Raw genomic sequence first — 24,505 nt, 5'->3', positions numbered from 1 at the left:
ATAGAAACCAGCCATCTGGCCCAACTGGTCCATTCCAACATTTATGCTGCCCCACTGAGCCTCTTCTCGCCCCTCTTCATTAACCCTATCGGCTTGTTCTTCCATTCCTTTCTCCCTCATGTGTTATCCAGCTTCCCCTTAAAGGTAACCCTGCTATTCACCTCAGCTACTCCTTGTGGTAGCGAGTTCCACATTCTAGCCACTTTCTGGGTAAAGAGGTTTCGTCTGAATCTCCTGTCGGATTTATGCTCGACTATCATATATTTATGGCCGAAGCTTTGGTCTCTCCTACATGTAGACATCCTTTGATAATCTATCAGAGCTCCAACAGGGCACCCTTCAGCCTTCTCTCTTCTCGAGTGAAGGGCCTCAGCCTGTTCAATCTTCCCTGATGGGTTCTGAGTTCTGGTATTATTCTCGCAAATAGGTGCAAGTGGTTTTGGAAATTCTGCATTGTGTCTTAGTGCAGTATGTGCACTGATACAGTGGTTGCTAGAATCATATTACAATTTGGTAGTACAGAGTTGCACAGTTCAAGATCAGGATGTTTTGTCAGATGCAGCAGTAGTTTATAACTAAGTGCTTACTGGTGACCCACACTCAACTGGAAGTGATTGAACCAACCTTGCTTTTTAAGCATGTGGTAGGCCTCTGTGATCTTCAGCTCGTCTGGTAGACCCACTGTCCAGCTGAACATTAATTCTAAAACTTTAGTTTTTACTTTCTCAGAAGTTCGCGTGCCCAGATACTGGTGAGGAAAACATTAAAAAATTACAGGTTAAACACTCCTTCATAGCAACGTTTGAATTAGAATTCCTATTAGTGCAACTCAACAATTAAGATTTTGTTTAAAAGGTTAGCTTCAAGTGGGCTTTGATGGTCATAGATTTATCAAGAGTCAATTTTCCCATCCATCTGCTGCCGGTAAAGCTGGTGGCCTCACTGGGTAATGGCAAAGCTAGCTCTTTTGAATCACTTTCTGGTATTCTGGACATGTTACCCATGACATACCCAGCCAGTAAAGGACTGCTGGCCATCTGTAGAGTACTGGGCCATTTTCTCAGCACCCAGCGAGCGATGCATGGTTACAAGTGGCATTGTGCACCATGTTCCTCTCGGATTTCCAAATGGGATCCCCTCTTAAATGCCAAATCCAGAAAGACATTGTTTGACAAGATCGCCAGACTGGTGCATCTATTTCATTCTGGGGTGGCCTCCTAACTTTAGTATTTTTTTGGGTGTTAATAAGCTGTTTGCAAATGCTTCTAGGGACCTTAGCGCTGGTCGGCAATTAAGATACACAACAGATATCTCAAGCACTGCAGGCTTCTATGCCCAATAATATGCATTATCAGCCTCATCACATCCATTATTCCATCCAGCGTTTTTTATTTAGTCAGGAGAATCAGGTGGTAGGTGAGTCATTTATGGATGACTCACTCATCTATTTTCCATCATGATACAAGAAGGCTACAAGATTATAGAGCGCCTTGTGTCAGACTTACCTTGGGTGATACTACCTTGATTAACTCATTCAAAAACCTGAATTTTCCTACTTCATTGTGAAACCGCTTCCCACAATTTTTCATACACGTCTCCAGGACCTGAGTAAAAGTCAAATGGCAAGGATTAAACTTCACTGGCACTGGATGAAATGAATATCATTTTTTTTTTTAAAGACTGTATGTATTTTTCAGCTACCCTTTATTGCAATTTTACTTCAATGCATTGAGCTTTCTCTCTTCTGCTGAAGTTGTGGGAGATCTTCATTCCGCTTACCATTAACTTCGGCAGAAGGACAGTGGAAACCCTGGAAAATGGCACAAATGTTGTTTGCCTGGAGTTTCAGCAAAGTTATGGAGGACGAAGGGGAGAGCCTGCGCAGAAATTCAGCTCCATCGAATCTTTACTGGGAGCCTGTTTCATGGGTATTATTCGCCTTCTAGTGTTTGATCCCATTGGCCATTTTTCATGTATGTCTTTTGTCAATGAATGTTGTAGGCCACTCAACAGTTGGTAGTGCTGCAGTGAAGGCATCTTCTGTTCTTGTCCAGTGCATGCACTTCCAGCAGGGAATGGCAATTTGTCTTGATTTTCCTCCTACAAAACCAGTGCATGGGGATCAAATCCCAGGCCAATTTGATCCGAATGACTCAGAGACAGAAAACGTACCTCTGAGCCACAAGGGGGTAGCAGGTAGCTCAGGGTGCACCTCTGCAGTGACAATACTTGCATATCCTGACTTGGGAAAAGGTGGCTATTAAAACTCCTGCACAAACAGGAAATGCTGGAAAAGCTCAGCAGGTCTGGCAGCATCTGTGGAGAGAGAAAAACAGAGTTAACGTTTCGGGTCCATACGATCCTTCTTCGAAACTCTGAAGGAGGGTCATACGGACTCGAAACGTTAACTCTGTTTTTCTCTCTCCACAGATGCTGCCAGACCTGCTGAGCTTTTCCAACATTTTCTGTTTTTGTTTGAGTTCCAGCATCCGCAGTATTTTACTTTTATTGTAAAACTCCTACCTGGTTGGAGACACCGCAGCCTACGTTTTCTGATTGGGACTATTGCTATGCCAGCACGAAACCATTTAAAATAATGTTAAATTGGAAAATGTAGGCTCGTGCTTTAGCTTCTCCTTGCAGTTCCACGGGATTCTGACCATCTGCAAGGAGCTGTTCATTTAATAATGATGCAATGATTAGTGAGCGATTCAGTGCCAATTAGTACCCGGATGCTGAACAGAAGGTTCCAGGAATGTAAGAAAAAAAACCCCACAATCTGATAAGCCAACTGCACAGTTGGTTCTGAATTTTGATTTGGTGACATTTCAAGATTGACATTTAGGACCAAGAGAGGTGCTTATCACACCATGCTGGTGACAGACTTTTATTGCGAATGTCAATGAATAGCTCAGCTGAGAGATTCCTATTACTTTTTTTTTATAGATTGTGTAGGGTCTCCAAAAGACTGCTGTCAAAGGGCAATGAAAGGGTGACTTTTATTCTATTCAGGGGATGTGGGTGTCGCTGGCAAGGCCAGCATTTGTTGCCCATTCCCAGCTGCCCTCGAGAATAGGGATGGGCAACAAATGCTGGCCTTGCCAGTGACATCCACATCCCATGAAAATAATTTTTTTTAAAAATCACCCTTTTTATTGCCCTGTGATCCCTATTGGAGACCCTACATGTGTGTAGGGGCGATGGTTTAATAGTCTCCCCCAACCCAACTACACGATGTTGGGGTGTGAGGGGTATTTTCATTTAATGCTCATTCTAAATAAGATTCAAAATAATGTAAAATTTTACTATTCATTTACTTGTGTTTTAAAAAAACACTGGTTCTGTAAATTCTATGCTGAAACACTTAATTCTATGAAGGCATATTTTAAAAACATATCACATGTTACATAGTTCAATACTTGCATACTTTTAATAGCCAACAATATCATTTAATACTCAAAAGGGGTTCAAAGAAAGAGATACAACTGATCTTACTGTCAATGCCTGAATAGCTTCCCATTCCTGAGGGGACTGAATCTTATGTGCCAGAAATCTTGTGGCAAGCTGGGGTCTGAGAAGAACGGGAAAGAGACAGTATTATTGCATTATGTATGTCATAGGAGGGACAAGCACAGCACACTAACTCCACAAAACGTAAAGCAGAACGTTAAAACAAATTTGAAGATGACATTGTCATGACAATGCTGTGAATCAAGAAATAATCCACAGGTACCCAGTAATTAAATCAGATACAGGCCCATGTGATCCAACCAGTTTGTCTCAGTGTTTACCCTCCACATGAGGAAATAGTTCCAATTGCTTCTATTCCCAAAATCCCTTCAATCCCTTTGCCTTCATCCACTTTTCCAATCTAATCTTGCATGTTGACAAAGATTTTACCTCAAACACTAGCTTTGGGCATGAATTCCACAGCCTTACAAATCCTTTTGCAATTATGTTTTCACTGGTACCAGCAACGCCCTTCAAGTTATGCAAGTAACCGCTCTTCACCTCATGAGCCCAGGCATTGAGGAAAGGGTCGCCACAGCCAAGTCCAATCCCATTCTCGATGTCCAGTAGGAATTGCTTACAGCAACGATTTCCAGAAGAGACTGAATCCCAAATGCACTGTTAGCCTAGACTAACTGCAAAAATGAAGCTATATCCAGGTCTACAATTTCTACACCTACTGGTGTTATTCATACCCAACATCCCTCAACCCAACTTCTAGTTTTCCTGGGCTCCCTGATAAGACTGATAATTTTCCACTGACTCAGATCAGCAAATCCCCATAGGATCTTCAACGACTGAAGAGTCAAAGGTGAGTGCTGGTCAACGGCAAACATTTTGATAGCAAACTCAATGAAGTGGATACACTGCCGTTTACATTACTGTGCTGGTTTTCATCTGGTACCTACCCTTCCAATTCCTTATTCAATTGGTCACAGAATGCTTGAATGTAGATCCATTCCAGCTCTCGGTTTAAAGGATTTGTGGCTTTATCTGCATTGAAAACAAGATAAATATAGTTTAGCATAAGTTGCAGATGCTGAATCTTTCTGTCAGAGCGAAGTCAGCTCTAGGACCAGAAGATCAGTATTAATAATTTTCCTGACTTCTAAAATTATCTTTCCATAACTTTATGAAAAATTGAATGGTATACAGGAGGAAGTCATTCAGCTCATCTTGCTTGTGCTGGCTTAGAAAGAGATATTCAATTAGTCCCATTTTCTCTCCTGAAGGTACAAACCTACACTTGAGGCACGGACCAACTGCCTGCACACTCACCAGGAGTCATTCTTCAAGTGACTGGTGAACGTCAGCAGGTTAATTGATCATTAGGAGAGGGGAGAAGCCCAGAGCAGCTTGAAGCTGTCTTGGCCTTACACTGCACACTCAATTTCTAGCAGCATCAATCAGGGGCAGGAAAATCTTAGTGCTCAGGGCAATTGCAGGACTTAAACACATTTTAGACAGCAGCATTTAACATAAAACAATACTGAACTGAGCTCTGAAGTACTGTGGCAGCTTCAACTGAATTCATAATGAAGGATCCACGTTGCTGGCACAGGCATGATGAGTCGAATGGCCTCCTTCTGTACTGTATCATTCTATGATTAATCATAATTTGACATTTTTCTCCTGTTGCCAGCTTTTTCATCTCTTCCTAAGACATCAACTTCTGGCAGGAATAATTTCCATTGACTGATTAAGCCTTGAGGACTGCTTAGCTTAACCGTGTCTCCCTAACGGCCACCCTTCCACCCCTGCTCCATTATCTTAGGGATGCTACACCCAATTTTAGCTTCTCTACCGGCTCCCCCAGCTAAGATCAACTAACAGGTCGAAGCGTCAAACTTGGTACTCTTGGGAAGGAATGCTCAGCTACTCACAGAGCCAGCAGGGAAACAGTGCAGATACTGGTCTGCATTACAACATTCATCATGTCCATTTTTATGCAGGCGATTGCTATCGCTATTAAAACCCATTGTTTATTTTTATTTATATAGCACCATTCTTCATGATAAGCAATGACCTAAGGCACTACGAAAGGGTATCAGAGGATCCAAGTTAGACGAGGTGACTGGGCAAAGTCAAAGAAATAGATTTGGGAGAAGGGGAAGAGAGATTGGAAGATGGAACAGGTTTAGGAACAGAATTGCAGACTGGATGGTCTGGTAGCCGAAGGCTCTGTGACTGATAGTGAAATGGGAATTGAGATAACAAATACTAGACCACAATCAGAAGGGTGCACGCTGAGATTAAGTGGTGTTGCCTGTGGCTAAGCACTCACCTCTGAGTCATAAGGTTCCAGGTTCAAATCCCACTTCAGGGCTTGAGCACAAACATCAAGGCTGACACTGCAGCACAGTGCTGAGGGAGTGCTGCACTATTGGTGGGACCACCCAAGTCAACGGACCTTTTGCTGGACTGTCAAATTTTCTGTCCCACCTGCGACAATTCCAGAGGTGGGCAGGACTGGAAAACCTCAGCCACTGTCTTTCGATGAGTCATTAAACGGTGACCCCAGCTGCCTGCTTGGGTGGATGCAAAAGATTCCACAACACTATTTCAAAGAGCAGGGGAGTTCTCTCTGCAGGAGGGTCACACGGACTCGAAACATTGACTGTTTCTCTCTCCACAGATGCTGTCAGACCTGCAGAGATTTTCCAGCATTTTCTATTTTTGAATGAGTTCTCTCTGTATCCTGGCCAATAATTAACCCTCAATCAGCATCACAAAAAGGGCAAATGATCTGATCATTATCACATTGCTGTTTGTGGAAGTTTACTGTACTGTTCATGGGAGCTTGTTGTATACAAAATTGGCTGCCTACATTACAACAGTGACTACACTTCAAAAAGCTTTTCATTGGCTGTAAAGCAATTTGGGACAGCTGGAGGTCACGAAAGGAGCTATATAAATGCAAATCTTTCCTTTTTTTTTACTGATGTTACAGATACACAAACATCTTACTGTGAATTAGAAAAGTTCTGTTCCAAGGAACAATGAACAGATCTTAAATGGTAAATTTAGAGATGCTTTCATTCCTTTTTCTCCTGATAAGCTTTCTGCATGCAGCAAGTAGTCAGTTCGAAATATTAATTTTCATTCCCCCAACAGTTCATTGATCAAACCCATTTCCCAGCATGGTACTAAGCCAAACAGCCCTGACAGTCCAAGATTCTATCTATGTTCTGTGCCAAGCAGCTGATCCCAACTGGCAGTGGCACCGGCAGTGCCGTAATTGGTCACGCCACCCCTGGTTTGTGGGGGGGGGGAAGTGGAAAAAGAATTTATACATGATGATTATTCAGTCACTGAAAAGTGGTGCGTGTGCATGTACAATAGATGAAGATGGACCAAGCTCTGCTTTGATGCTGTTCAAATGGCCCCTTTACATTTCCTATCTAGACTCACATATAAAGAAAAGGCAATTGGGCAAGACAGGAAGGAGAAGGCTGCTGTCACTCAGGAATGTAAGAGATACAGTCTTCAGCACAGGAAAGGTGAAAAGGGCAGAAAATAGAGGAAAAGTAAAAATTCATCAACTTTACCTCATGAGAAAATCTCATTAAACTTGCATGTTATCACTTCCTACATTAAAGCACCCACAAGCTGTGCTCCCCTTTGCCATTTGGAAGATTTATTTCCAATTATATATTCGGGCTTCTGAATATAGTGCTCCAGGCATCTGCCTAGCTCATGAAAACGCAGAGCAACATCTGACAACATACAAAGTAAAATATTTACTTACAGCACAGGAAAGCCCTACTCCTTTTGCTCAGGAGTGATTCCCAGCTCCCTGTGGAGACACAGGTCAGGGGATGTGTTCCAAGCATTATAGACCTGATTGTTCATCCACGATCCTGGCGAATGCAGGTCATTGCCTGAAGTGAAGGATTGTGGAATTGCAGTTCAAGTTTCCGTACTATGTAAGCGTCCTCTTCTCTATTCAAAATGCCTTGGCTCATGCCCAATGCATATAATCTAGGCTAACGCTGCAAGTGCTGTATAACCTTCCTACATTACAAAAGTGACTACACTTCAAAAGGATTTAATTGGCTGTAAACTTTGTTGAGGTCATGAAAGGCAATAGACAAATGTATGTTCTTTCTTTCAAGTATGGAGGAAATGCTGCATTAACATAAGTGTTGGAAAAACTCAGCAGGTCTGGCAGTTTTTCCAGGTAATTCTGTTTTTGTTTTGGATTTCCAGCATCCGCAGTTTTTTTGTTTTTATTAACATAAGTGTTGTCTTTCTGGCTGAATGTTAAACCAAGGCTCCAGCTTTCTGCTCAGACATAAAAAATCCCATGGAATCTTTGAAAAGTAGAGCGATTACGCTATCTTAACCAACGTTCACCACCAAAACACATTAGCTGGTTATGTACCTCCTTGTTCTAAAGATTTTACGTTCTTTAGTATTTAAAAAAAAATCATATTTTAAATTGGCCTCCATGTTTGTCTAAAATAAAGTGATTACTGTCGGCTGTGAAGTGCTTTGGGACATCCTGAGAATGTGAAAGGCACTATTGGCCCAGATTGTCCGTTCCCTAGGGTGGTGGTGGGAGCTGGGGGGTTGCTTTTGGGGGGGGGGGGGGTTAAGTTTCCTACTCCAGAGGTATCTCAGAAGCTAGAGGACCCCCCCCACCATCTTCTCCAGAAGTCCCCAGGCAAGGACTACATGGGAATTGTCCAGGAAGCTTAAACTTCCATTGAGCAATTAACTTGTGTCTGGAACCCGCTGATTTAAATTGAAGGCTTCAGATGGTTCCAACTCTCTTAGCAAAATAGTTACCCAGAAGAAGGATTTAAACCACTTCTAACTCCTGGACATCAATGGTACTGACACCCCAGAACCCCACTGGAACCCCCAAAAGACCCTCCCAATCCTCTGATTACCCTCCTGGCCACCTCCCCAACCCCACCCCACCCCCCACCAGCTACCCCATCCACCCAACACCTCATGGCCCAGAACTTCCATGGAATGGCAGTTCACTCCTTTTTACTTACCTCAGTCTGAAGCTGCACATCTCTCATCCAGGTATCTGTCCCAGGCCTAATGAGAAATGTACAGCGCGGCAGCTCCTGGAGTCTCTTCAGTGCAGAGCATCGGGGGAGTGAAGCCCCGTCCCTTTTTTACAGCACTAGCTGCTGTAAAGCGGGTGAGTTTCAAGGTCCCAGCACTTTGACAGAAGGGAAGTGTATAAGGTAAGAAGGTAAGTAGATAAGATGGGTCAGGGGTTGGGAGTGAGGGTGGGGTTCAGCGGAATTAGGGAGGTATTAATTGCCAGTTCTTTACTGATAATTAGCATAAATGCAAACTTCTTTTGATTCATTTTTGGGAGCTGGGGCAGATATAAGTATTTTGGCAACTTTTTTCCCCTATTATAAAGTATTTCCAATAGTAAAACTGTCATGTTTCCATACACTGCAGGCCTTAAAATTTCAACGCAAATCCTGCCATTCCTGTTTGATCACTATATTATGTAGGAGTAGCAACTTGGCAAAAAGTGACCTTGAAAGTATTCCGGTCACATGGTGAACCATGAAGACTGGGTAAAGAGGATCAGCAAGTTGTGGTTAAGCCCAAGCCTGTGGGCTGAGGGAGGGACATATGAGGTTTTAGACTGCTGCAAAGAATACATAAGAGTCAGAGGGCATGCAGCAAACCTCAGTTTCAATACTGCAAGAATACAACCAAAATCAGGGAATATGCAAGTGAAGGGAGGACCCCTAAGCTCTGGAATTGCCCCCCCCAAACACCCCCCCCCACCCCTACCCACACCCACCCCCACCCCACACCCCCCACCTCCCCCCCCACCACCAAGCCTCTCTGCTTCAGCTCTCTCATTCCTCCTTTAAGATGCTCCATAACGCCTTCACCTTTAATCGTTATTCATCACCTGTCCCAGTATCTCGTGTGGCCATGTGCCAACTTTCATTTAGTAAAATGTCCCAGTTGCTGTGTGCTACTATGTTAAAGGCACCGTACAAATTGAAGATTTTTAAACATGGGGGAAGCTACGAGGTAAATTATTTCAGAAACTCAAATCACCTCGCGGCTTTGGGGCTAAGGTACAAGCTCCTGCACAAAACTAGTAAATTGCTTACGATTTGGCACACAGTCAATTGAGGAATGACGGTGGCCAGAACCTGCTACCACATTGTGACAGTTTACGCCACAAAACTGAATGGGAAATGTTGGCATAGCAGTATACAAGTAAATGTTGACAAAAGAAAATGGGAACAAAAAAAATACAGCAGCAGCAAATAAAGTCTGTGGTCAGAAAAGGCGCTTCGTAAAATCTCAGTCAACAAGTTAGGACAAAAGGGATTTCACCCAATGTACAAAAAAATTCACAGTAAGCAAAACAAAAAAAAAATGACATCAACTTGGAGAAAGGTAAATAAATCCCAGGTTTAAAACACCTTCATTAACAAAAAATACTGGAATGATTTTTTAAAGCAATAAATACTAACATACAATAAAGCAAAGTCAAAAATATGTTTTTTTAATATTAAAGAACATTATGGTACAGCACAGGAGGGTGCCATTCAGCCCATCAGAGCTGTGCTGGCTCACTGGAAGTGTTATCCACTTAATCTCGTTCCTTTCTAATTTTATTCCTTTTTTCAAAGGTTTATCCACTGGATATCATAGATTCTGGTTAAATGATTAGAGTTTTTAAACTTCCACTGCTCTACCCAAGAGGCCATTCCATGTCACAACTGCTCTTGGTGTGAAGGTAAACTTTCCTCTTGTCAGTCTTCAATTTGCTCTTTACTAATCCAAGCCCTGACTCCATTTCCAAATCTCAATTTAATTTTAAAAAATTATCTAAATTTTCGTTTAACTGGGCCATTTGCAATCTTGCATATTTGTATAAGATCACCTGTCAAATGGCTGAAGAGCTCAGGTTGCTCCCTTCCTTTCTCATTACTGTGACTTTCAAGTTCGAGGAGTAGCCTTGAGCTCTTCCCTGCAACACCTCCACGATGTCAATGCATCTCAGTGACCAGAACTGGACATTTTGTTCAAGAAGTGGTCTGCCCCAAGCCATATATTCATTTAGACCTACTCAGAAGCCAAATGCCTCCATGAGTTCTTATGGAGAATTGCAGTCACTCATGGTACATGTGGGGTGTTGCACTAAGCACACATTGTGATCTGTGGAAGGTGAGGGTTTATAAACTGAACAGCTTTTCTCACTCCGTACTTTTCAAGGTGACCTTTGGCTGACTCTACGGCAGGGCTTCCCAAACTGTGGGTCGCGACCCCCGGTGGGGCCCTGAGACGGGATTTTGGGGTTGAGAGCTCCAGGGCAGCAACGGCTGCTGAGGAGCTCGGACTGAGTGCTAACAACTGCAAGGCCCCCATTAATCCTTTTTATCTAATGGTGGGCGTGGCTCAATGGACAGGTCTTTGAGGCCTGACTCCTGCTAAGCGAAAAGAAAGGCTGTGAGCAGGTAGATGCTCCTTTTTTGAAAAAAAAACACCCTGTGGTTTAAACACATCCCACCACATTCAGCCTCACTTCCCACTCTACACCCCCTGCTCAGCAGCTGAAGACATTCAACAACTCTCGGACCCCACCCAAATCTCCAAGGTCACGCGAAGTCTGGGGCATTAAAATAGGGTCACACCGGGAAAGCATTTGGGAAACACTGCTCTACAGTCACTGGAATTTCTGGGAATAAGGGAGTTGTTTTAAGGAACCTGTCCATCACACCAACCAGTGAAACAACTGAGAGACACGTGGCCCTCACATGTGGGTGAACTAATACCCATAGGTATGTCGAAATTTGAGATATGGGTCAAAGTTCTCTCACCTGTGTCATTTGGGACTGTCCCCATGAATACAAGAGATTCTGCTGCTTATCACACACACACCACTATTGTTCTTATTTCTGCTGTTTGTCTAATTCAATGCTGAAGTCACAATTGCATTGTTGCTATACCTGATGCGTTCCGTCTAGAGTACTTTGAAAACTGTGATCAGCTTTATGATCCTGTGTGTCAGTGACTCGCAGTGGTAGTTTTTATATTATTTGTGAGCTTTGCAATGCTGTGAACCATTTAACAGCATACCTAAACCCCGAGTACAGAACTGAAGATTCTATCAACTGTTTGCAAATTATCGGAGAAGGAAACAAAAATGAAAAATTTGCAGGGCCACAGGAAAAAGGGAGACGAGTGGCACGAGGTGAAATTCTCTGTTAGAGGGCCAGCACAGTCAAGATTGGCCCAATGGCCTCTTTCTACGCTGTAAACATTCAACAAACTGAATTTTTGACTGCCTGCGCAAAGTGAGTGCAAAGTCACATGAAGTGGTCAAGTAGTTTTCACTGGTTGAGTGGGTTGAAAGTATGCCTTTCAATTGTGACATGAAATACAATCCACCTGCGTGTTTGGAATAGGAGAAAAAGCCATTGACATAATTTCTAAACACTCCTAATCTCCATATCATACAAAGCCCTTCTTAGCTGTAGTAAAGCTTGGCAGATCAATCATCAATTTTAAATCTCAACTCTAATTTGTCCTCCCACTGTTACAACTATAACATGAACCAGCTGCAAAATACAGTATTCATTAGAGATAAAAACAAAAAACTGCAGATGCTGGAAATCCAAAACAAAAACAGAATTACCTGGAAAAACTCAGCAGGTCTGGCAGCATCGGCGGAGAAGAAAAGAGTTGACGTTTCGAGTCCTCATGACCCTTCGAAACATCAATTCTTTTCTTCTCCGCCGATGCTGCCAGACCTGCTGAGTTTTTCCAGGTAATTCTGTTTTTGTACAGTATTCATTAGCCTGGGTCAGTTAATAGCACAGTTTCTGATACAGAAGCTCGTGGGTTCAAACCAGACTCTGGACTTAAGCACATGATCTAGGCTGACAGTTCAGTACAGCATTCAAAGCGTTGTTGGACTGTCGAAAGCACATCTTTGAGCATAAATATTAAAGCAAGGCCCTGACTGCCTGTTCAGGTGTACACTACCCATTCCATACCAGTATTATAAGTGAATTAGGTAATTTAACCAGATCAACGTTCCTTCCTTAACCAGCATCAACTAAAAGAAGTTATCATTCATCTCGCTGCTGGTTGTAGGATCTTGTTAAGCACAAAACAATTGCTGCACTTGCCTGGATAACAACAATGGACATGCTTCAAACTAATTTATTGAATGTGCACACTTCCAAGACGTGATAGGAATTTTTTTCTCCTTTTTCCTGACTTGCCTTTTCAATTGTACCATCGAAAACTGAATGCAGTTTAAAAAAATGGTCACATTATTTAGCAAATGGGCACAATTACATGTGCTTGATAGCTAATCATTTTACTGAACTAATTTATAGTTTACAAACACAGGCCAGTGCGAAACAAACCATATTACTCAAAAAAGGGACATGTTGCAGAAGCTTTTTGTCTTGCACTCATCAGGACAAATGCAAGAATGCCAAACAATCACAACAACAATTTATGTTACAGGACAAAAGGGTGCTGACTGGTTGGCAAGTTGGCAATGATTGGCTGAAGTGTTGCCATGAAGAAACCGATGGGGTAATTACCCAGGAGATTGGGGAGCCTATAGTTCTCAGTTGCTTTCTCCACAGCAACACCTCGGTGAATCAGGTCAACTTGCCAACCAATCAGCACCCTTTTCTCCTGTGGTATAAATTGTTGTGATCATTTGAAATTTGGCATTCTTGCATTAGTCCTGATGAGTGCAAGATGAAAAGCTTCAGCAACGTCTCTCTTTTCAGCAACATTCAAGCTCCGTACTACCAAGCAACTGAAATTGCAATACAGTGAAATATAAGTTAAAAGTGCAGAGGCAGCTCCCAGTTCCTGCATATTGAGCCTTTATATAAATTATGAAAATCATTTTCTGGGAAATATCTAAAATATTATAAAGCTCATAAACAGCTCAACTGTGATGTTGTGGCTACTCAACTGGTGAGGTGAGAGTGACTGCCCTTGACAAGGCAGCATTTGAGTGGCTTCAAGGAGCCCTAGCAAAACTGGAATCAATGGGGATCAAGGGGAAAACTCTCCAGAGGTTCAAGTCAAACCTAGCACAAAGGAAGATGGTTGTGGCTGTTGTAGGTCAGTTACGGGACATTGCTGCAGGAGTTCTTCAGGGTAATGTCCTAAATCAAGCCATTTTCAGCTGCTCCATCATGAGGTCAGATGTGGGGATGTTCAATGATAATTGCAAAACGATCAGCAATTCTGGATTTAGAATTCGCGGCTCCTCAAATACTGAAGCAGTCCGTGTCCATATGCAGAAAGACCTGGGTAACATTCAGGCTCAGGGACTTGTGTGGCATGAATATGACTTGCCACCTAAGTGCCAGGCAATGGCCACCTGCCCTGGACATTCAATGCATGACCATCGCAGAATCATTCGCTATCAACATCCTGGAGGAGGTTACCATTAATCAGAAACTGAACTGGACCAACCAAACATTGCGGCTAGAAAAGTAGGTCAGAGGCTGCAACTCACCTCCTGACTCTCCAAAGCCTGTCACCATCTACAAAGCACAAGTCAGGAGTGTGGTGGAATCATCTTCACTAAGTATTATGCTGACAACCAATTTAAGGTTGTCAGTCAAGCTTGCAGTGTGGTGCATTTGCGTGCACTGGAAGCTACATATATTAAATACACAGGCCCTGTTATTTGCAGACAGAAAGAACATGTACATACACTGCGCCTGTTTCAGCTAAACAAAATAAGTGGCAGCCATTCACTGACTCACTCCTCAGGGCAATGCCTTGAATAATCAGGGTTAAGCTGCCTGGCTTAAATTTCAAACAATGGTTGGCAGTTAACTGTGTCACTATCAGTGGTACATTCTCCATGGCAATGCCACTTGCCAACCAATCAGCACTCTCTTCACATACAGTATAAATTGTTGTTTTCCCCTTACATTGTTATTCTCGCAAGTGTCTTGATGAGTGCAAGACAAAAAGCTTAGACATGTCTCTTTTTTCAGCAATATTCAAGTTCTGTAGTACCAAACGACTAAAAAAAATGTTCATCTCGCCCATTTCAGGAAAATAGGATCAGCTGGTTTAATTGCTTCAGCGATGTGTACAAAAACATTTTTTCTTTTCACATTTACACCATGTGTGCTGAGCCATCACACAAGAGTGAGCAGCTGCAGAGATCCCACAGAGATTTTCATCACAGTGAGCTGAATGCTATTGGGGTTACTTTTAATCAGGTCATTTTGGAGGCACTAGTTTCATCCAAGTGAACTGATATACATTCCTTTTACGTACAGTCATAACCATAAAGTTTAAAAATTGGTTATTTTAAATTTTCTCTAACATTTCTGAAAACTACTAAAGTAAGTACAGAATTTGGGGATGAGGTGGGGTGGGAATTAAACCCTGAGCCTTTGAGGCTTACTATCTTCAACCTTCATCAAACCAGTACTCTAATGTGCCCAAGAGGGAAATGCCCCATTAAATTCATCGCAACAGGAAGAGTGGGATTTTGGCTGCACATATTATGAATAGCTGCAAAATATTCTGGGATTCAACTAACACTGAAAAGCCACACAAACACCATATTTTTCCAGGTTATGGTCCTTCCTTAACTTTGGCCTCTAGTCACTGACAAATTATTCTATATAGAGTTACTGCATTCTTTCCCATATTACTCAGTAAATTTAATCCAATAGCATGCCATTCGATCACTGAGACTTTCTACAATACCAACTGGCTAAAAGCAATAGTAAAACAAAATTTCCTACATATTATAGAGAATAATTCTCTTAAAAGTATGTTATCAGACAGCTAAACATCTCAGCATTGAGATAATGCTAATAAGTCACTTACTGCTGCATTATCACTTGTAATCCAACATCCCAATCTTACTGTTAGGATGTATTCACAGTATTACTGCACTGACGCTGTGAAGTGCTTCTGTTTTGCACCGTACACTGCAGTTATAGTGGAAACTGAGCCTAAATCTAGAATCAGGGCCTGACCTGACTGCAGTACTTTGCTTCAGATTATACTCAAGCCTTGGTACTCGCTTCCAGTGGCGTGAAACAAAACCACTTTTCACCAACGCTGAATATGCAGTTTAAATGCACCGCTATCAAGCTTTGTAACTATATGCATCCCTCAGGCACATGTCTTGTCATAATCTGCAAGTTAGAAAATATTACTTGTTACCCTGCAACAGCTCGGAGAGTGGGGGAGAAAAGAAGTGGGAGCTTTAATGCTGCTAGAAGCTTGCTTGACCTACAATGGTAGCCTTATCCCATTTGGGTATTTATTCATTTTTACTTTAGCATTGTTTGGTTTAGATTCCAGGAGGTTGGTGTTAGGAGACCAGGCTTCCAGAATTTATATGACTAAATCCAGAATTGGAGGCTCAGAAGAAATGCATCCATGATTCTTCTGCCAAGATAAGAGACAGGTTTAGCAACGTAAAAGAAGGGAGCTGGGCTCTAAGTTGCTCATGTCCTGAAACCTGAATGAAACGCTTTAAGGATGTGCAACATATTTCTTGTATCACATCCTTAATTCACCGTGACAATTTACTTCCACTACAAATAACAGATATGTAGGCAGCAGAATGTCACTCCTGCTTAAAATACTCTCCCCAGTCACACCCAATTCTGGAACAACAAATTATGTAATCTAATTGATCTTTTGGTCATTTTAACACCGTCATGAGAAAATTAACGTGAAAGTTTTACTTATCCTAAGCTACACTTCAATAAAACCCAGCAAAGAACAAAAATCTGAAATTGGGCCATCTGATTTAACAGGATATTTTAATAATTTAAGCCAAGGCGAATCAGGGGCACTTTAGTCAAGAATTAATGCTTATTTAGAAGAAAGACTGCTGACAATAATGTGAACCTTGTCATTATTGGAGTGCTTTGCATCCAAGCAACAATTAAAAAGACACTGAATGTTAAGCTGCCTATAAGAAAGTAATTGTACCCATTACATAGACCGTAGATACAAATTAACAAATTGTACAGCTTGTAATTATCATTTCTTCCCTACCAAATCAGTAAGTCGAGGGAGTGTTCTGAAATTTCTTAAGGCTATATTTTAGCAATTGCATGATGCAGCCACATAACCATCTTCACTTACCTACACTCCCAAAGATTGGAAAATGATTGCCAAGGATAGCTTATTTTAAACTAGCTGCAATTTACTCATGGGATAGTGTTTTTGTTTGCATTGAGTAGATAAAGATATTGTTTGAATTGATACGCTGGGAAGCTCTGGTATTAAGTCAGAAATAAATGGGAAAGAGGTATATATTGTACATATGGATTGGACTGCAGTGTTTTAACATTTAGGCATTGGTATTGCTAATTGAAACTTTTTTCTTAAGGCTACTCGTCAGCCCGTATACATTGCAATGCTGGTTTAGTATTCTTATATAATTTAGCCAGGTTTTCAGAATGAATGTCAGTGAATTGTGAGGTGACAGCAGCAGCCCTAGACATCCTAGATGAGAGCAAAACATTTTGTCCTCTGTTTCTCCCTCGACACCCTCCCTGAAACAATTACTTGATGGGAACTAGTGCACAACTTTTATGAAAGCTACACAGCTAACTTGAGCTCCACTCAATAAATCTTCTACCACCCCCCACAACTCCATCTTCACACCAACTTGATTCCCTGAGACCCTAAAAATTTGTCCATCTCAACTTGTACATAGTCAATGATGGATCATCCACAACCCTCTGGGGTAGATAATTTCAAAGGTTCACACTTCTGAATGAAGAAATTTCTTTTCATCCTAATGCTAAATGATTGCCCCCTTATCCTTTGACTGTGCCCCCGTGTTCTAGATTCCCCAGCCAGGGGAAACATCCTCAGTGTCTACCCTGTCAAGCCCCTTCAGAATCTTAAACAAAAACAGAATTACCTGGAAAAACTCAGCAGGTCTGGCAGCATCGGCGGAGAAGAAAGGAGTTGACCCTTCAGCAGAACTGGGTGAATCCAAGGAGAGGGGTGAAATATAAGCTGGTTTAAGGGGGCGGGGGGGTTGGATGGGGGGAGAGAAGTGGAGGGGGGTGGTGTGGTTGTAGGGACAAGCAAGCAGTGATAGGAGCAGATAATCAAAAGATGTCACAGACAAAAGAACACAGAGGTGTTGAAGTTGGTGATATCTAAACAAATGTGCTAATTAAGAATGGATGGTGGGGCACTCAAGGTATAGCTCTAGTGGGGGTGGGGGGGCATAAAACCAACTTCAACACCTCTGTGTTCTTTTGTCTGTGACATCTTTTGATTATCTGCTCTTATCACTGCTTGCTTGTCCCTACAACCACACCAACCCTCCTCCACTTCTCTCCCCCCATCCAACACCCCTCCCCCCCCCACCCCCCCCACCAGCCCCCCCCCCCCCCCCCCACCCCCCCCACCACCTTAAACCAGCTTATATTTCACTCCTCTCCTTGGATTCAGCCAGTTCTGTTTAAGGGTCATGAGGACTCGAAACGTCAACTCTTTTCTTCTCCGCCGATGCTGCCGGACCTGCTGAGTTTTTCCAGGTAATTCTGTTTTTGTTTTGGATTTCCAGCATCCACAGTTTTTTGCTTTTATCCCTTCAGAATCTTGTTTGTTTCAGTGATATCACCTCTCATTCTTCTAAACACCAGAGAATATAGGTCCAATTTACTCAACCTCTCATCACAGGACATCCCAGGAACCGATCTACTGAACCTTCACTGTATCGCCTCCAAGGCAAGTTTATACTTAAATAGGGAGACCAAAACTGTGCACAATACTCTAGCTATGGTCTCACCAAACCCTGCATAACTTTAGCAAGATTTCCTTATTCTTATACTCCAATCCAATTTGGCCATTTCCCCATTAGCACAGTTCTGTTGCTGTCATTACAGGGATACTGTCTTGCATATGATGAAGTGAATAGATTGTAGTTGCTCATTCCACTCCACCTCCAAATTGACCCACTTTTCAAAGCAAAATATCAATGAATAGATTCCCATCACTCTAAGCGAGGCACAGGGTCAACTGCATTAGAGTAACAATTCTTTAATCTTTCCATTAAATTGCTGAAACATCCAGCACTCACGAACAGTGGGTGTACCTTAAAACTTTGTTGGAAAAGAGTCATCACTCTCGAGGATAATTCACAACTTGTAGAACAGATACATCAATGTAAAGAAAACGGCAGCCCAGTAACACCAGCGCTAGAAAAGTCACCCCCTAAACAAGTCAGAAATTTGCATCACAAAAACAGAATTACCTGGAAAAACTCAGCAGGTCTGGCAGCATCGGCGGAGAAGAAAAGAGTTGACGTTTCGAGTCCTCATGACCCGGTCATGAGGACTCGAAACGTCAACTCTTTTCTTCTCCGCCGATGCTGCCAGACCTGCTGAGTTTTTCCAGGTAATTCTGTTTTTGTTTTGGATTTCCAGCATCCGCAGTTTTTTTTTGTTTTTAGAAATTTGCATCTGTCACTCAAATCCAGCTACCTCAACTGAACAAGTTCAGGTATTTTACAGTCAGTTTTGAGGAGGAGATTTGTGTGTGTGACAGCAGTATCATGTCAGAGGGGAAAAAATACTAATAGCTTCCAGGCACACTCCAGTGAAACTCCTACTGCTGGACTGCTCGTCAGCCAAAACTCTGCCGTCCGTATCCTAACTCACTCCAGCTCTAGTTCACCCATCACCCCGTGCTCACTGACCTACACTGGCCAGCAGTCTGACAGCACCTCCAATTTGAAATTCTCACCCTTGTTTACAAATCAATTCGTGGTCTCGCTCCTCCTTAGCCTCCTACAACTCTCGCAGATCTCTGTGCTCCTGCAATTCCAGCTCTTGACCATTTCTGACTTTAAATGCTCCCCCTTTTACAGTGGTGCTCTCACCACCTAGAGCTCCAAGTTCTGGAATTTCCTCCCTAATACTGCATTATGTGGCTCAGTGTCAAATTTTGTTTGAAATTGTTTTGTGAAGAATTACCATGTTAAGGGTACTATATAAATGAAGATTTTAATCTGACAGCATTGCAATAGTATATAGGTCAAAAGCTGTTAACTCAATAGTATTGCATCATGTGACTGTCAGGATAGTAATTCTGATGAAAGGGCATTGAGCTGAAACTTTAACTCTGTTTCTCTCTACACAGATGTTACCTGACCTGCTGAGTATTTCCAGCATTTTCTGTTTCTATGTATGGAAGAAGGTGAACAAGATGATTGTGGCCTTTTTCTGACTGGCAATTCCCATGCTTTCTACTGAAGGATTCCCAGATCACATGGGCCTGCTCCATCTTTCAATGCAGCAGACAGCCCTCTGCAGTTCACATGTTTGTCTGCCAAGGCAGGTGATCCAGAATCGTTCAAGAAACTTGGGAGGCACATGTGAGACGCCAGCTGTCCTGAAGGATCTTTCTTCTCGTGCCTTCAGGAGACTGAATGACAGCTCTGGTTCAGTTAGTAGCACTCTCACCTCCAAGTCAGGAAGGTTTTCATTCAAGCCCCATTCCAGAGGCTTGTGCCCAAAATCCAGGCCGACACTTTAATACCATAATACAGCGATTACTGCAATGTCGAAAGTGCCATCTTTCGAGTGATATGTTAAACATACGACCCTATCAATTAGGAGGAGGAATATGGCACTTGGCCCTTCGAGTCTGTTCCACCGTTCAATAAGATCATGACTGATCTGATTGTAACCTCAGCTTTACATTCCTGCCTACCCCTGATAACCTTTCACCCTCTTGTTAATTAAGAATCTATCCAGCTCTGCCTTAAAAATATTCAAAGACTCTGCTTCCACCGCCTGTTGAGGAAGAGTGTTCCTCTCAAACCTCAGAAAAAAATTCTCATCTCAGTCTGAAATGGGTGACTCATTTCTTTTAAACAGTGACCCCTAGTTCTCGATTCTCCCACAAGAGGAAACATCTTCTCCACATCCACCCTGTCAAGACCCCTCGCAATCTTAAAGATTTCAATCAAGTCACCTCTTAGTCTTCTAAACTCCAGTGGATACAAGCCTAAACTGTCCAACCTTTCCTCATAAGACAACCTGCCCATTCCTGGTATTAGTCCAGTAAACCTTCTCTGAACTGCTTCAACGCATTTACATCTTTCCTTAAATAAGGAGACCAGTACTCTACACAATACTCCAGGTGTGGTCTCACCAGTGCCCTGTACAACGGAAGCATAACCTCCCTACTTTTGTAATCAATTCCCCTCACAATAAATGATAACATTCTATTAGCTTTCCCAATTATCTGCTGAACCTGCATCCTAGCCTTTTGTGATTCATGCACTAGGACACCCAGATCCCTCTGAATGTAAACCAAGTCTGCCCTCTCAGATAGATATAAAAGATCCATGGCTCTATTTGAAGAGGAGCAGGAGAGGTCTCTGCACTGGCCTGATCACTATATATCCCTTAATCAACACAGATTCACAGAATTGTTACAGCACAGAGGAAGGTCATTCAGCCCGTGGTGTCTGCACCAGCTCTCTGAATAAGGTACCTATAGTGGCCATTCACTTGCCTTCTCCTCATAACCCTGCACACACTTTTTCCCTCTTGAATGCCTCGATTGAACCTGCCCCCACCACGCTCTCAGGGAGTGCATTCCAGATCATAGCCACTCAGTGAGAAAGTTTCTCATGTCTTCATTGCTTCTTTTGCTAAATCTGTGTCCTCTTGTTCTCGATCCTTCTACCAATGGGAACAGTTTCTCCTGAGCTACTCTGTCCAGGCCCCTCATGATTTTGAATACCTCTATCAGCTCAACATCTTATGAAAAGAAATTATCTGGCTGCTATCACATCTCTGTGGGACCTGGCTATGAGAGATTTAGTTACCATGTTTTCTACATTACAACAGCAACCACCTACACGTTCAAAAAAGGACTTAATTGGCTGTAAAGCACTTGGGACACCCAGAGATCACGGAAGATGCAAGACAAATGTAGGCTTTTTTTTCCGCAGTTGGGGGAGGGGGTGTAGGAAAAGAAAGGAATAGAAATTATAGAACTCATTAGGGGAAAAAAACATGGTAAATCGATTCCACGTTCATTTCTCTGTCAGACCCTGTGTACATCTCTAATAGTTATTAAAACTGCATGGGTTGAAGTAATAAGACGATAATAACTTGAAGTTCTATTTTAACTTTAACATATGTATTGCACTTAAAAAGTACTTTTAACGACCGAACATCTCAAAGTGCTTTACAGTCAATGAAGTACTCTTTGAAATGTAGTCGCTGTTGTAATGTAGGAAACACAGCAGGCAACGTGCTCACAGCAAGTGAGACCGCAACGTGATAATGGCCAGATAATCTGTTTTCTTTGTTGATTGAGGGATAAACATTGGCCTGGACAACAGTAGTAACTCTCCTGCTCTCCTTTGAAACAGTGCCATGGAATCTTCAACCGAAGCACCAGATGGAGCCTTGGTTTAAAGTGTCATCTGAATGACGGCACCTCTGACAGTGCAGTGCTCCCTGAGTACTGCACAGGAATGTCAGGCTTGATTTTTGTGCTCAAGCCCTGGAGTGGGACTTGACCCCAGAACCTTGTGATTCAAAGGTGAGTGTGCTCCCAGCTCACTTAAAATAAAATGCCCCAAGGTGCTTCACAGGAATCTTTTGAAACAAAATTTGGCTTTTAACTATATTAAAGAGATACTGGGACAAGTGGCTAACAGCTTGGTCAAGTGTGGTAGGTTTTAAGAAGCGTCTTACAAGGGGTAGAGAGACAACATAATAACTAGGAGGAACAGACCATTCAGCCTGCTCTGGCAGTAAGATCATGGCAGATCTGATGTGGTCTTAACATCACTTTCCTGCCTGTCACCCATAACCCTTGACTCCCTGATCATTCAAAAATCTGTCTGGCTCAGCAGTAAACATATTCAATTACCAGGGTGACCAATGTCCCTTATTTTACTGAACTGTCCTGTTTTTGAGGCCAGTGTCCTGTATGCAGGGTCCAATAATGCCGAGACAATGTTTTTCCTGTAATACAGCACTTTAAATCTTGCGCACGCACAGAACCCACTCTCGACCCGTTTGTGTGCTCTCACAGCACCACCCACCACCACTTTAACAGACCCCCATAACAGAGTGCCCCTTAATGCTCTCCGTGAGAGTTGTTCACCCTGTTAATGTCCCAGCCTCCATTGCTCGCTAAGGAAAAGAATTCCAAAGACCATCAACCCTCTGAAAGAAGAAAGTCGTCCTCCTATCTATCTTTAAACTGTGCCCCTATTTTCTTTCCCTTTATTCTTTCATGGGATGCGGGCGTCGCCGGCAAGGCCAGCATTTGTTGCCCATTCCTAATTGTCCTCAAACCGAGTGGCTTTCTAGGCCATTTCAGAGGGCAGTCAAAAGTTACCCACGTAGCTGTGGGTCTGGAGTCACATGTAGGCCAGACCAGGTAAGGACGGCAGATTTCCCTCCCTAAAGGGCATTAGTGAACCAGATGGGTTTTTACAACAAATCGATGATAGTTCTAGATCACACGACATACTACCCCACCCCCCCCCCAACCTCAAGGAAACACCCTCTCAGTATCTACCCTGTCAAGCCCCCTCGGAATCTTAAACAAAAACAAAAACAGAATTACCTGGAAAAACTCAGCAGGTCTGGCAGCATCGGCGGAGAAGAAAAGAGTTGACGTTTCGAGTCCTCATGACCCTTCGACAGAACTTAGGACTCGAAACGTCAACTCTTTTCTTCTCCGCCGATGCTGCCAGACCTGCTGAGTTTTTCCAGGTAATTCTGTGTTTGTTTTTGTTTTGGATTTCCAGCATCCGCAGTTTTTTTGTTTTTACCCCTCGGAATCTTGTCTGTTTCAATAAGGTCACCCCTCATTCTTCTAAACTCCAGGCAAGTATGAGCCTAATGAGGCTTTAGAGGGGATTTCAGAGCTTAGGACCCGGGCAGGCCTCCTGTCTGTAAACCTGCAGCTCCCCCTGACCACAAATGCACAAAAAGCTGCAGAAACCAGTCCCTCCCCTGAGGAGATGGGGCTTTGAGGGGCTGCAGCCCCATTCAACCAGAGGCAGCTCAGGAAATCCCGCCCACCGGCCCCCTGATTGGCCGACAAGGCCTCATTAGCATGTACCCGAGTCGCCCCATTGGCCGAGGCCCCTGTCAATCACCAGCACTTCCGCATCATCAATCTACCCCCCTCCCCCCCCCCACCCCCAACCTTCCTCCATCCCTCCGCAAAAAAAAAAATCCACCTTCCACACACTTGGAAACTGTCAACAATTGCCGCCGTCAGAGAGGTTTTAAAACCCACTTAAAGTCCGTCAGCAAACGTTCAGCTGCTTTTGGCGCGGAGGTCGGCCTTCTAGAACGTTCCAAGGCAAATTCTACATCGTGGCGGCCCTCGCATCCAATATTCAAAAAAAACCTGCCGACTCCCACCAATGTCCTGCCTGTGTTTCGGGGCTGGGCTGGGGTGGGGTGAGCAATCCGCTTATTATTCCCCCTTGTTATATCGGAAAGGTTTTTTTTTCCGCCGCTCGCACTCACTCAGTTGCGATTCCAGACTCTCCTGCTCCGGCGGAGCCGCCATCTTGGATCCAGCTTCAACTCTCGCGAGATCGCCTCCACCCCCGAGACTGCGGCCTCGCTCTTAAAGCGGTAAACACCCTCGGGTGGCCCTTAAAGTGGTAATGACCGCCTGGGGAACTTCAGCACAGGTGTGCACACCTCGGCGCGCAAGGAGCTCGGCACCAGCCAGGGCAAAGCAGCCCGCCTGATCGGCACCCCATCCACCGCCTCCAACGCCTGACGCCCAGCTTGCAGCAGCGGGTGCCGTCGACAAGGTGCCCGGCAGCGATTCACCAAGGATCCTTTCGACAGCACCTTCCAAACCTGCGGCCTCCACCAGCTAGGGCGAGGACAGCAGGCAAATGGGAACACCACCGCCTGCAAGTTCCCCTCCAAGTCACGCACCATCCTGACCTGGAAATACATCGCCCGTTCCTTCACTGTCACTGGGT

At 43.4% G+C, this 24,505-nt stretch overlaps 1 protein-coding gene across 2 annotated transcripts in view; it reads right to left on the bottom strand.

Moving 5' to 3' along the window:
- The window catches only part of gga1 (golgi-associated, gamma adaptin ear containing, ARF binding protein 1), a 41,451-nt gene extending 17,267 nt beyond the window's left edge, over positions 1-24,184 (bottom strand). Inside the window, exons 1-6 of one of the 2 annotated variants that reach the window (XM_041177612.1) lie at positions 24,033-24,087; positions 7,259-7,391; positions 4,419-4,503; positions 3,496-3,571; positions 1,506-1,604; positions 625-748 (exon numbers count right to left, since the gene is read on the bottom strand). In XM_041177612.1, coding sequence (XP_041033546.1) covers positions 625-748; positions 1,506-1,604; positions 3,496-3,571; positions 4,419-4,503; positions 7,259-7,343 — 469 coding nt within the window. In that variant the 5' untranslated portion in view covers positions 7,344-7,391; positions 24,033-24,087. Of the gene's footprint in view, positions 1-624; positions 749-1,505; positions 1,605-3,495; positions 3,572-4,418; positions 4,504-7,258; positions 7,392-24,032 lie in introns of both variants that reach the window. The other variant, XM_041177614.1, reaches the window with a different exon arrangement.
- Between the last annotated feature and the right edge of the window lie 321 nt (positions 24,185-24,505).

Source organism: Carcharodon carcharias, chromosome 31, assembly GCF_017639515.1.
Source record: "Carcharodon carcharias isolate sCarCar2 chromosome 31, sCarCar2.pri, whole genome shotgun sequence".
Lineage (NCBI taxonomy): Eukaryota > Metazoa > Chordata > Chondrichthyes > Lamniformes > Lamnidae > Carcharodon > Carcharodon carcharias.
This window is presented reverse-complemented; position numbering and strand designations above follow the sequence as displayed.